General features: G+C 43.4%; 1 protein-coding gene across 1 annotated transcript; it reads right to left on the reverse strand.

Moving 5' to 3' along the window:
- Window positions 1-5,058: 5,058 nt before the first annotated feature.
- Window positions 5,059-12,695, reverse strand: EPGN (epithelial mitogen). The gene is made up of 5 exons (XM_009279320.2): window positions 12,659-12,695; window positions 12,063-12,152; window positions 6,383-6,503; window positions 5,459-5,611; window positions 5,059-5,147 (listed from the first exon to the last, which is right to left on the reverse strand). Exons 1-5 carry the CDS (start codon window positions 12,693-12,695, stop codon window positions 5,093-5,095), a joined length of 456 nt encoding a protein of 151 aa, XP_009277595.1. The 3' UTR covers window positions 5,059-5,092.
- Window positions 12,696-14,195: the final 1,500 nt, after the last annotated feature.

A 14,195-nucleotide genomic window follows, 5' to 3' on the forward strand; every position in this document is an offset into this window, starting at 1 on the left:
GCAGGGCTATTGAAGACCCTACCTATGATGGGCTGGACGTGACTGAATAGAGCCTTCAGATTATTTATCTGCATCATGCAAATTGTCTTATTTCAAACACCTACATTTTGTCATGATACTTTTCTGAATAGCTCCAAAAGTTAAAACACAAACAAAAAAAATTGCACTCATGTCATACAAGATACAGAGTTGAAATGAATATTCAAAAAGAAACTCTTGCTGTTTGCCATCAAACTTTCATTTTACCAAGACTGACCCCTCTTTCCCCGCTCTCAATACTGCTAGCGTGTTACTGATCTACTCGAGAACCATTTCTTCAAAGGACTCAAAGGAGCAGAAGAATCATCTATTGGCTACAGCACTATGACGAGGTTTGAAAAGTTCGATGCCTCTCCTTCATGTGACTTTAATCCCTCCCCATCTTAGTTCTCCACTGAACATCATCCCCAAAGCACTGCCTCGCTTCATAGGGATGCTCTAAAGACAAATCCATTATGGACCGCAAGCTTCAGGGGTCATGAGAGCTATTCTGAACTTAATTATTAAATCAATTATTTTGCCAAGTTAGCCTTCTCTTTGTGGGATGCTTTTCCAGCTACAGTGTATTTCATGGACCAGAAATTAAACAAAACATATAATGGGTGTAAAGAATGACGAAGCTATAAAATTTTGCTGAGAGCCATATGATTTTTAGGGGTTTTGGTTGGTTGGTTGGTTGGTTGGGTTTTTTTGAAAATGTTTTTGCATGAAGTCCAGAGTCACTAACAAGTAACCGGTTTCACAGCTAGTTTTTAGGACACAGCCCAGTACTTACACTCAGACAATATGCTAGTTAGCCTCGTGCTAGCCACATGAGCACAAATCAGTTTTTTACTTTTAATATGCACTAGAAGAAGCTGCGTTGCCATAGTAAGTGGGAAGGACCAGAAACCCTGCTGTGTTATTATGCAAAACATACGCTTGGTTACTAAGAATAAGACAAAAACCTTCTCTGAGGGAAAACTGTCTCCTACGTACCTGCCTGCCACCAGACCTCTAAGACCTTCTTCAGGAGCCTCTGGCACTGTCTGCAGTTGCTGGCTGGCTATCGGTCTAGACAGGCCAGCGGCCTGGCTATTCCTATGCCCTTGCAGCTCAGATTGCTGAACCAGCCGTGCGCGATCACGCACACCGCTGTTAATCAACAGTGAACCCTATCAGGCAGGGAGGACAGGGACACTGAGGACTCCAAACATTAGCCACCAATACACTTCCTTCCAAGATTAAAAGCAGTATTTTGAAAGGACAGTCATCTTATCCACAGGCTTGCATCTTGCCATTTTAAATAGACTTTGCTGGGATCAGGTAAACTGCAGGCCACCCACACACTTCAACAGAAAATGGGTGTTGAATTCAGGGGAAGTATTCAAGTCACAGCCAAGCGTTAGCAACAAAGTACACCTGCATGGTGACTGCAGATGCCAGTGAATCAGGTAGAGGGCTGGGTGGCTTAAGGGCAAGTAGGCTCGAGAGATGCGCTGCAGGAAAAGCCAGTGTGGTTCCACCAGCCAGGATCATACACAGGGCAAGTGCTCTGTCCTTTGGAAAGGCAGGTCCCAGTCTTTAACATCTCTCTCTCGGCCCTGCTGAGCTGGTGCTCCAACAAAGCTGATGCAGGACTGCCTAAAAGGCACACAAACACAGGGTCTCCTCTTGAAATGACAGTTTTTGGCACGTGCAGCTAATGGGAAGCAGAAGCTTATGACTCTGTTAATTATGCCATTACAGAAGGAGTCTGAGCCTGATAAATGAGCCAGGAAAGATGATCCTGATCCTCTGACAGGCCAGTTCTGCAGGAAATTCAGCACCGTAAGCAGCAACGCACCATACTAGCCCAGTAGCATCTGTCACTTATCAAGGCAGGGCTCAGCACGGCTGACTCCACGAAGCAATCTGAGGCAACGCAGACTTCCTCAGCCAGGTCACTGCATCAAACAGCAGAGTGATTCATTCATGCAGTGATGCCTCAAACACAGCTTGGGCCTGATGAAATCCCTTAAAACTGCAGTGACAACACTCTTCTCCCACACGGGCTACAGCCTGTAAACACTGCAGACTGATGGAGAAAGCTGTCATCTGTGTTGGTGCCACCAGCCTTGGATGTCTAAGAAGCTGGTAGCCTGCTCCAAAGGGCACACAGCACCCAGGTGGCGAGGAACCCATTTCTGGAAGCCTCGATACCATTTGGAAAAAGAAAACTAAAATAAAGCAAAGACCTCCTTTCCCTTCTTCTTCCCATCTTCGTCTTTCCGTTTTATTCTCATTGTGCCCTTACACAAAGTCTCATTTTGCACGGCACAGACTCTCGAGCTTTTCTTCCACTAGCAGAAAAATCTCAGCAAACTTTCACTGGCAGCCCTTCCAAAGCTGCCTTGGACCAGAACGCAAATCAGAAAAAAAATATTTCACTATTTAGTCTCCTGCTAAATTGTGGCCTTGAAATAAACCTTCCTTTCCAGTTATGTTTAACCAAACATTAACAGAAGGAAGTCAGCGTGTGTTTGTATAGGTACAGAGCATCTCACTGCAATGAGTAAATACTTTTGAAGAAGCACTTGCATATCCTGCAAGGCACCTGCTTGGCCAACTGGTATGTAAAAGGTGTCAAAAGAGTCAGTAAGAGGACACACAAATGGTTAAAACCAAGCAAAATCCGTCTCTCCCCGGCAGCTTTCTTTGGACAAGTGAAAGTCCAGTTGTTCAAACTCCTGCCCTTAGAGCTCCTTTAACAACTTCGCGTACACCCTGAGCAAGTTGTGTTACTGTGCGGGTCTGCTCCAAGACACAGCCTCTGTGATGCAGAAGGGTCGGTCCTCTAGAAGCGAATGCAACACTCGCAACGCGCATGCAGGAAGAGACAACTCACTACAGAGAAGGAGATTCACTCACATGACAAAAGCTTTAAGGCTTTTCATCCTTTGGCCTATCTAGCTCTAAAATTTTCTCCGAGACCGATGAGAAAGATCTCTCACCTGTGTTTTCCTGATGACATGCATGTTTCTAATAGGTATATCCATTCAGTCTGTCCAGTGTGTGTGAGGGGCGAAGGGTGTTTTTTGCGTGTGTGTGCAGATGCGCAGATTGTAATTCACATCTAATTGCACTCTCACTACATACATGTGACAGAAAACATTAGGGCAACTACTGAGAGGTGACTTGAAAATCGTGAAGAGCAGAAGTTGTCTCTCAGTGGATACTCAGAAAAGGTCAGAAGAATGGAAAGGAGCAAACAATACAGAGATCTGAACATTTAACTTGAGATGAAGAAAACAAAAAGGCTGAAAGTTGGAAAATCAGCTCAGTGCCTCTTACAAAACGCTCATGTCAATGCGTAGAGGAAAGGACTGGTGTCTGTCTCCATCCAGCTCCTCACCAACAATCCTTTCTGCGTACACACGTGTTGCTTGCTCCAGTCTGTTGCACGGGGACTCCAACCAACCAGTGTGTGACGTGTTGTTTTATTTATTGGTATCAAATGGAGAGCCAAGATGACTCAGATACTGACCAGGATCCCCCTGTGTGAGAAGCCCACTGAACTTCAGACCACTCGAGTGCCAAATGTACATTTACCCTTTCAAAACCCAGTCTTTCATACACATTTCAGCATTATCATTGTAGTCTCACAAATACACAGGGTTTTTTCAACAAATGACATGCATCCTGTTGTGAAAATTAACTCGCATAACAAAGAAATTGAGCTTTCCAGCAGGGCACCTAAATTTAGGAGCCTATATCATCCCATAAAGTCGCAAAGCACCTAACTGCCTTTTTCTCATAGATGACTAAGTATAGCAGATGCATCTACAAAGTGCAACAGCTGAAATGAAAATCTCTTAGAGCCATCCCCAGTCTCATCAGCACTGGCAAACACTCCAACGGTCAGTGAGAAGTCACAGTTAGTGCCACCATCTTCAGAACCAATTTTCTTCCCTTTTCCTTGAACAAAATCTTTTTACCTTTGCGATTCTTCGCAGACAAGATGAATAAAAACAAGCATCTGATATGTAATCTGTTTGTCCAGGGGGGAACAAAACCCCTACGGTCATTTCTTTCTTATTTGAGCGGTCACATTGTGCACATAATGGGAGAATGGAATAGCGAGAGTCTGTTTCCTGGGCAAAGCTATACTGGAATTTCATAATAAAATTTCAGCTTCTCTAGCAACTGAAGTCTTGTGTTGAAATCACGGTGCGGCAAGGTAATGTTCTGCCTGATGTTCCATGAATCTGATGAGCCGCTATACAATGTTAGGGAAGAGTAGAGTTCTTAGTCATGAGCACACTCAATAATCCATTTTGAGAAAGATGTCCGATTCCTTTACTTGTGAAAACAGTAAGAACTTGCCATGCCCAGAGGTGTCATGATCTAATTTTCCAGGAATTGCTTACGCTTTATTCCTAAGTTTAAGCAAGCTTTTGAGAACCATCCATTTTCCTCAGTCCAAAGCATTTTATGATTTTGTCCTTTACGGCAACAGAAGCCTATACTTTGCTTAGCACACTGAAGATAACTGCTGTGTTGGAAGAGGGCTGTTAATCCACACACATAGGCAGCAGACACTGAAATGAGAACCCCAACTGTTTCTCGTCAGTACACGATGTTCAGAATACAACTCCGTTGAGAGACAGGTTGTGCTTTTCCTCCAGAAGTGAAAAAAGGAGAAAAAAAAAAAAAAAGAAAAAGAAAAAAAAGACAGAAAAGACCAGAGCAGAAAACTGTACCAGGGCTCGAAATGACTGAAAGCAGCTAAAACCAACCAGTCCTGCCCTCAGGAAATACCAGCCACAGGAGAGCATTAAGAGGGCTGCAAGTATCCTTAGCTGTTCGGACCTGCTCATCTAGCAACCTTTACTAAAAAGAGGAAGTCTTTCTTCAAAAGTGAATGGAGCCTGTCAGTTCTGCAGGAGTTCCTTTTATGTACTTGCTCTGTCATTCCCTTTATTTTGTCTCATCAGCGAGGCTGGGGTGCCCTGCCAGATAGCGCTGGGTGGCCTTCCCAGCAGAACTTCCTCTCGTTTACAGGCAAATTGGTAAGTGTCCCAACGCCAGATCTTCACAACGCTGTCTCGCCCATGCAGACTTTGTAGGGTGATTTCAATTTCCTGCATCTAAAATGGACAACATGATACGATTTTAATCAGACAAGTCTAAAATCACAGCAGTCTGAACAGAACCTAAATCTAATCGCCTAACTCATTCAGGCAGCCCCAACGAAATCCCTGTTTCAGAGAATCGCACCATTTGACCCGATTGTCAGATTGGAAAGCAGAGGTATAGAGCGTCAGCTGCTTTAAGATCGCACCGCAGAGCAGTAACAGGCAAGAACACACTCCCAGTGCCCTCAAAATTCTGCACACTGTTTCCTCCGGCCCACTGTAATTCAGAAGACTGTAATGAGAAGGTTACATATCTCCCGTACCTCTTTCTTACGTAGCAGTAGATGATAGCAAGTATCCCACTTGTCAGTATTCCTACACCAATTCCCACAGCAATGTAGCGTTCGTAAGAATTATGTGCGTATGAATTTAGTGTTAAATGTTCACACCTCTCTCCATTATAACCTGCAAGGCACCTACAAAATAAACATATACCATGCAAAAATCATTCAGAACTTCTTATGCTTTGTATTTCAGAAACACATGTTAGTTTTCGTCAGTTTTAAACAACGTAGAACAAGTCTAAAAGAGGATGGGCTGACTCTGCTGCTCAGTCAGAACCTCTTCCCTCCACCAAGACTACCAGTTGCCCCAGTCTATCTAGTTTAAAGCTAGCTGAAGTACTGCAGTCACAGCAGCAAACGCAGTCTAAACATACCCTCATCACAGAGGGTGTGGATGGAGAGCACTGTGCTCTGCTCATCCTTAGCTGCTATAATGTCTCCAAAGGCCAAAGCTGCCCAGTACGGACCCTAGAAAATTTTAAGGGCACCATAGTCCTGATTGATATTTAAGCAGCTGCGGAATAAGGGAGTTGCAGCTGACATCTTGGAAGATCCTCCCCCCTTCATCATGCCCACTGTGAAAATCTACTTATTCCTCTACGACTTACTCTAGCACCAGTTGTGTTTTGAGATGCCATCATGGCAGTGACATACAAAGCTGTGGATTTTCCCTCTCCCTTCCTTAGTATTCACTAGCACAGCACTACTGCCTCGTTAACAATCCTGAGCCACCAGAGCACTCGAGCCTGTGCCAAACTTTAAGCCTGCAAATACTTGACTGGCTCCTGAAAGCTGCGCTCTGCTGAATATTAGTCACATTACATTAGTAACATGTAGCAGACAAAGAAACAATGCTACTGTTGTTATTTTCTAAGAAGGATACTTATAAGCAGCATTCTTTACTTGCATATGGGTTTCCTCAATTCGCTGTGGAAAGCACAGAGCCCGTTGATACAATAGCTGTGGTGTTCTTCAAGACAGGTCTGCATGAGCTTCAAGAGCTTTGGCTGCTCTGTGTAGTCTACTGTAAAAGGGGAAAAAGTCATGTTATATTTAGGGAAAAAAAAAAATCATTTGAATATATTTTCACAACTCAAGTTGAACACACATTGCCTGCAGAAGACACTTAATACATAGACTTACTGTGATATGTGTCATGAGCAGATTCAAACACCGCTAAGCAGAACAAGCTTCTAAGACATTCCAGCATAGTTTTAGAGAAAGAACAAACTGTAAATAAATTAATTGCTCTTGAGAAGCAGGTATAAAAGTGATTATGGAAAATTCACCTGGGGTAACATCAGCACTAGGAATATCGGGGGTTTAGGACACAATGACAGCATTGAATTATTCGCAGTATGCTTCCCAGTCTCAATTCAAATTACTAATTAGTTCCTGTTTTCTTTCTAACACTCCTGCCTGACAGCTCTGCAGCTACGAGTGAGTGATGAATGGTGGATTGCTCCCTCCATCCATTCTCCACGGTCTAATGTTAGCAGAGTGTCCAATTATGCTTTTAAGAACCCAAGACTGCCCGGATGGTCTCCCTATGCAAAAGCATGGTCCGTGACTATTAAGTTTCTGAACTTGCGCAAAATTATATGCATCCAAGTCAGTAAGCATGCTTCTGCTTTGAAAGCACAGAAAATGACTACCTTAGTCCCAACCATGGTGGCTCAAATGGGAACAAAGGAAAAGTCAAAACTGTTCTTGGGGATCTTATATCAATATTACATCGGGATAGAAGAGCACCTGAGCCCAGGAGCGAGGCACCCTGCTGTGTAGGAGTGCAGAGGCCGGCATGAATCTGAAACATGGGAGCAGGGGTGCGGCAAGTGAAGAGAAAGCTCAAAAGCTTCACCATCAAAGCAAGTATCTGTTTGAACTGGTCTCTCTACCCAGTTACGGGAATTGCTGGTGGGGTGGGGTGTCCAAGCAATGTCTTACTATTTCAGGGGACTGTTTCAGTGATGGCTGAAGGCGATTTCCTAACCGAGTGTATGTCAACAGCAGCTTTCAGTTATGAACACAAGAAAAATAACATCAAGCAGGACGGTGACAAGGTCTGCTCAGAGTGACTAAACAATGGTACAGCAAGCAGAAACCATCCTTTCTGACTAAGTGCTGAATCAAGGTCTGGCAATATTACACTGATGAAACCATTGTGATAGACGTCAGCTTCTAGCTGTTGTCCTGTGGGCAACTCGAGATCCCACGACACATTTTTCAGGAATAACACCACCAACCCCCTAAATTCCCGATAAAATGCCAGTTTGAGTCATTTAATGGCGGGAATCCCCCCCGTGCGCTCAACTACACGATTTTTTTTTCTTCTTCCTTTATGCAGCTTCATCAGAGAGATGACAAGCGATGGTAAACAGCTGCTCTACTGTACACCCGCACGTTAGAGCAATTCACAACTTCAGTTGTGAATCATGTGGTTTGGACACCTAAGAGGCATGATGCTATCACTGTTACTCAGCTCAAACAACACTACTTGGAAAATAGTGCCCTCTAAAACATGACAGACTAATCAGACTTCCAGCTTATCAAGAGACTTAGAGAGAACAAATAACAATTCAAGTCTGCTTGGAAAAAAAAAAAATGTTCGTTTAGTACACTTTCTCAGGAAAAGCTACAGAGGTGGAAAAAACATGTCTTGCTTTAAAATGAACTTCTCTGGGCTGAGAAAAGGGCATCTTTTTCATTCTTGTAAGGAAAAATCACATAAGTTTCTCTTCGTGCCTAAAGCTAGAAACACAACGCTAGAAACTATAAGGCAAATCCACAGTTTTGGCCTAGCAATCAAGTGACAACACATACACACCAAAGGATATGCCAAGACTGAGGCCCTACCTCTACCGCACACTACGATGCAGCAAGGGAGTACCTGAAGCAGCTCACAGACTAGATTTGCGTCCAGCATCACGTAGCAGTGAGCTCTATGCTACCACAGCTAGGTTGTCCCCATATACTGAAACCAGAACGGTATCTCTGCTATAGAAAGCCCTGTGTAGGGCAGACACACCCATAGCCTTGAACCACACACTCTGCAAGGGAAGAAGTTGGCGCTGGCTACACGCTAGCTCCAGTATCTAGCTCTGGCTGTTTTCTGGCTGGCTCCGGGAACGCTGCCGACAAGCTCCAGGGACAGACTTGTTGGCTGAGAGCACAGTCAGCACAGGACCAGGCCTTGGAGGGACAGATTTAAGGAAGAGAAGAACAACTTAAGAAAGGACAGATTTCAGGAAAAAAAGACAGATTTTATGACAAGAGATGGATGATACTACTTTCTGCACAGGAGGACTGTACAATTCTCACTGCTGGGGAAAGCACAATGGAAAACAAAGCACATCGTAAACACAGCTGCAGGGCTCAGCATGCCAAGGAGATTCAAGATGCAGGAGACATGCAAAAGCCCATTTTCACTCAGGCCTAAAGTACCTGCAGACCAGCTACCAAAGCTCTGCAGGGAAGAGTTCCAGAAAATAGGCAAAGGCACATTCACGCTTCCCCCGTGCCTCTCCTCAAACACTTAAGCACCAACTCTTTTGAATCACCATCAGCACAAGGGGGGCTGAACAGTGCACTACAAAACCGCTAAACATAACCACCCAACAGGACCCTTTAATGTGCGTTTCCTGCCACCCAAAGTACTACTCTTCTACCGGGCCCTGAGAAGATGTCTCCTGCACAGGTTTAATATTTCACTTGTACCAAAGAAAGTGAAAAGAGCGAGGAAAGTACAAATCTATACGCCAGAGGTGCGAAATCCCCAGCCACCTCTACTCAAACTCCCACCAGACCGATTCACGCAGCCAGAACATCCCTCCTCGTTTACCCCACCGCTGCCGAGAGGTGGCAGCCTTCCATCTACCAACGTCTGGAAGAAACCTCGCTTGGTGCAAGTACGCAAAACCTCTTCCCCTGAGTGCTGTGAAAGTCAGTACTGTCATTAGAAACAAAGGTCAGCCTAGAGCAGAAGCCTGCCTAGAAAGCGTTTCAGACAAACATCTTGCTGCGCAGGCGACAAACAAACAATACATTCCTCCCTCGTTGTCAGAAGCAAGAGCTTTGTCCATTGTGGGTTGCAGGATCAGATCTTAAATGTACACACAAAAATTCTAAGTGCTAATTATTCTGACATTGCAAAAGTACAAATTACCTCTGAAAGAATGATGAGTCTTGACAACAAAAAGAACGATTTTCTAACCCATCCCAGAGTATCATGCTAATTCATATCATATTATCCACCTAGATACTAAATAAGCTGTTGAATAAACACATCCATGTGCCCTTTCATGTCACGTGAGGAAAGAAAAGCATGCTGTGTAAGCACTTGACAGTTGCCTGCAACTGAGTCATTCGAACAGATACACTTGGCAAGATCTGACATGAAATCAAAACTACAGGTACTTGGAAGCCTGGGCATGCCAAAACTGACAGACTGGCAACAAAAAAGAGTCAGCCACTAAGACCACGACAGCTCAGCCTTCAGGTATGGTGCGTCAGGGAGGAACGGGAGAGTCAGAAAGGGGAGGGAGGGAAAGGGTCAGCCTCAGGTTCAGGGCCTCCCTTACAGGCTGCACAGAAGCAGCAGCTCATGGCAATGAAGGGATCTCATTTTTCCCTCAGTAAAACCAAGCCCTTCCCTACTCCTAGCTGCCCATTTTGCTACAAAGGCTCCCCTTCAGCCCAAACAGCATTAGAAGTTCTTTATCCCTGCCGTGTCAGCTCCCAGCCAGACATCCTCCCCACTACCTCTTCCCCCCGGCTGATCACCGAGCCTAACGTTTCCTAGCCCCAGCACTGGTGACAAGTAAAGCCTATGTAACATAAAATAAGGAAGTAGGACATTATCTTGTAAATAATAGGAGGCAAACGGATTGAGCAGAAGTTAATGGTTTTCCACAGACTGCACCTCAGTCCCCAGAGGACTCGCAATCCCACAACAAACTGTCAGTTCCTCCAGTGATACTTAACGAGGAATTCATTTTCTTAGGATCCGGTATTACTGAACCTTGATTAAAAACCTTACTATAGATTTGCACGGGAACAGGAGCTACGAGAAAACTTGAGAGATACAGCCAGTTTCTTTGGTGACTCTTTAAGCATTTCTTTTCAGTCTTCTTTATGGAAATGCTGTTTTCTAACTTTTCAGTGGCTTTGCAAAGGTCCACCGAAACATACTTTTAACTACCCGTGTCAATGTGTGCTACTATGTTTGTGAATTTGCTTCTACCTTTGAAGGGAACACACTCTCAAATAAAAGCGCTGGTATCTAGTTGACTTGCACAGCCACGGCTAGCATAAAGGCACATGGGACAATTACAGACATGTCTGTGTCCCTGTAAATAAGCCTCTTATTTGTTAAAACATGACCCACAACTCCTGCTTTCTACAAATAATACTAACAAAGTACTCAACGAGTCACAGCATATTTCTACTTCATTATACTCCTGTTTGCTGTATGCAACTCTGGAAGAATCGTGTCACAGACAAATCCACTAAACCAGACCACAGTGCTGCGCTGATAAATCAAACTACTGCAGTCAAAAATCAACATCTTGACTTCACATACATATATTTTACATGCATATAGATGAAACCCACATATATAGTATATGTATGGATGAATGTAGATATATCTATAACACTGTACCACTATGACAAATGAGACAAAAAAAAGAACAGTTTAACTAGTTATGAGAAAAATAAAAAGCATATGGATCTACTAAAAAAAGCTTTTAAGACATCCTGCGATGACTTACAATTACAGAAGATGATTTGTATGCGTGTTTATGTTCTTTTTCAAGTACAAAGTCATTAATAAGTATCACAGTTAAAATCCTTTCCTCCTTTACTGACCTGCCAAAACCTCAGTTCCAGATCGCACAGTTCTCCAAAAGTAATGACATCACTAGCACCTGAAGTAACATCAAGAATGCAGCTTGCAGGATAAACACAGCGCTCTGGTCTCAGATGTTGGCAGGTAAACAGCTTGAGTTCACATTTCAGTCAGAAAAGAAAAAAAGAAAGAAAAGAGAGAGCTAGCACTCTGAAGAGGGCTGTGGAAGCTGCGATAGCCGAAAGCGTAACTTCAACAGAGAAAGAAACTACTGAGTAACAGTAATGAAAGGCATCACTTGAAGTTATGCTTGCTGCATTCTGACTTGTGTGCATAAAGATTCACACTGAAGACAGCTAGAAACCAAGCACTAGTTAAAAATAACAGAAATGGCCGTCAGAAATGCAGATCATCTATCCCAATTAGCCTTAAAAGTATCTTCTTCAAATTATAACTGACTGTGGATAAACAATCCTTTAGCTGGTCAACGCTGAGTCTATCCCAGCTGAGTGGCAGCTATTACTTCAGAGAGATTTTTAAGGCTCCACGAAGAAAGCAGCTCATCTCACAAATAACACACACATAAAATTCAACAGTGTCCAAGTGACAGGAGCATTATAGAAGCTATCATCATAATAGATTTTGTTGCTGTTTCTTTGTTTTGGTTTTTCTTTCTTTTTTTTTTTTTTTTTAAGCAGCAGATCAATAGAGACAAACAGAACAAAAAAGAAATACCTTCAGCGTTGTTTTTTGTCCAGTTATTCCATAAGTCTGTGCTGAGGGATGAAACAGTAACAGCTGACTCTTCACTCAGTGCCCCCATTGCTGTGTAATGCAAATAGATGCTTACTGTAACAGAAAAACTCAGTATATCTATTCAAAGTTCATTTCATCCAGAAAACATGTACCCACTTAGTACAATTCTGATATGATGCAGCAATATAATAACAATTCATTTAAAACATTCTTGCTTCAAACTTCCTTTTGCCACAACATAATTATGATTGTGGGGAAACAAACTATTGTTTGCAAATTTACAAAATACATATCCATTCTGTTCTCCATTCTATTATCTTAAGCAATTTACGACACAGATACTTGTAACATACTACAATGTTACACCTATTTACCAGTCTAAGTAGCTTCTTTCCAAAGAGTCCAAATTACACCCTATCAGTTAAAATTTCATCCAGGTTTAAAATTGCTAAAGTAATTCTGCTTTGCAATGTCTTCGCATGCTTCCCACCCCTACCACTTATTTCAGAAAGAGCGAACTATTGTTCAACAAAGCCTTGTATCTTACAACATTGAAAAGCCTCCTCCAAACCTACCTTTCAGCAAAATATAGATTAGCATTCCAAACGCCATGGCAAGCAGCTGCTTTAACACCTTCTCAACTCTTCTTTCCAGGTGGTTCGCTTGCTCTGCTTATCTGTGCTCTCGTGTTTTCTCTTGCACTTATATGCCATGAAGCGTCATCTGCTGTTCTCACCAATCAAAAAAAGGTGCATCTGGCAACAACCTCAACGCCCGGGGCAACCACACATTTATTTAGGAAACTGCTATTATCTAGCAATGGGATCAGGTTTTCTTTTGAAACCCTGGTTTCCTATTACCTGTGGGCATAATTGTGCATACAAAGATACAGTTTTTAAAAGACACCTGGTATCTGCCAGAGCAGATCAACGAAACACAGCAAAACAGAGATGAACAAAATGAAAAATGACGTAGTGTGAAAAACGTGATCTTTCTTTCCCTTAGCAATATAGGTCTCGTGTTACTTCCAGGAGGATAGTCAGCATTCAGGATGCTGCTCTGGAGTTCAGGGTCCAGGGCCCAGCCCCTGCTTTGCTTGTGCTCCTCCCTTGGTCCTCCCTGTACCTCAGTTCCCTGCCATCCAGAAGAAGAACTGCGAGAACAGCTAGTGCAGAGATTAGGAAGTGATCAGACACAAAGATAATAGATGATGTTCTCCATCAGTGACTGCCAGCAAGAGGCCTTTGATCACAGGCTCTGGCGAGCCTGAGGGGCATGCTAATCATTCAGCCTTCCCATGTGCACAACACTCTGAAGCAAGGCAGGCTACCAGCCCAGCACAAGGCCTGGGATTGCTGGCTGGAGCTACGCACGGTTGTGCGGGGCAGAAGTCAAAAGCTGGCCAAGGTCAGGTGCTGAGAAAACACAGACTGAAAGAGCAGGTAAACTGTTGCCCCCTTTATCAGGCGATCCCTTTGTTAGTCCTGTCACTATACTGCCAGAAAAGCCCACCTCTACCTTTTCAAGGAAGTGGGTGTGCATAATGAGAATCATCATACTTTTCACATAAAGCGTTTGTAGGTCTCTAAGACATACCTGTCATACACATTTCTTATACTAAACCACTCTCCACAGCCCCCAACGCTGTCCAACTTCCTTGGTCACAGGCAGCTTGGAACAACTAGGACTGGTCTCTCTGAAGGGTACTTAGGTAGCCAAACATGCTAGAACAGATCATCAGAAAGGCCCAGTTCAATAATGTACACACACACACCAACAACCCGACTCTCACCAAAGGAGATACACACACTTCACCCCAGCAACAACTTTCGCTTTCTCAACTGTGAGCTCCAACCAACAAAAACATTTCGCAATTTTTATATTTTAAAACCAAAAGTTCTCTGATAAATGCTCTAATAACTCTGGTCAGCTCAAGTTCTGCCTCTATGCTGTACTCTCTTCAATGATCGGTAGGATTAAATCTAACCACTTCACATGTTAAGGGAAAAACACAAGCTAGTTATGTACATTTTAATTACGCGTTCTCCTGCTCATGGACTGCATTCCAGGAGGCTTTTCCCTTCCTTCGCTATCCTGAATTGCTGCATGCCT

The sequence above is a fragment of the Aptenodytes forsteri genome, unplaced genomic scaffold (genome assembly GCF_000699145.1).
Source record: "Aptenodytes forsteri isolate BGI_AS27 unplaced genomic scaffold, ASM69914v1 Scaffold467, whole genome shotgun sequence".
Taxonomy (NCBI): domain Eukaryota; kingdom Metazoa; phylum Chordata; class Aves; order Sphenisciformes; family Spheniscidae; genus Aptenodytes; species Aptenodytes forsteri.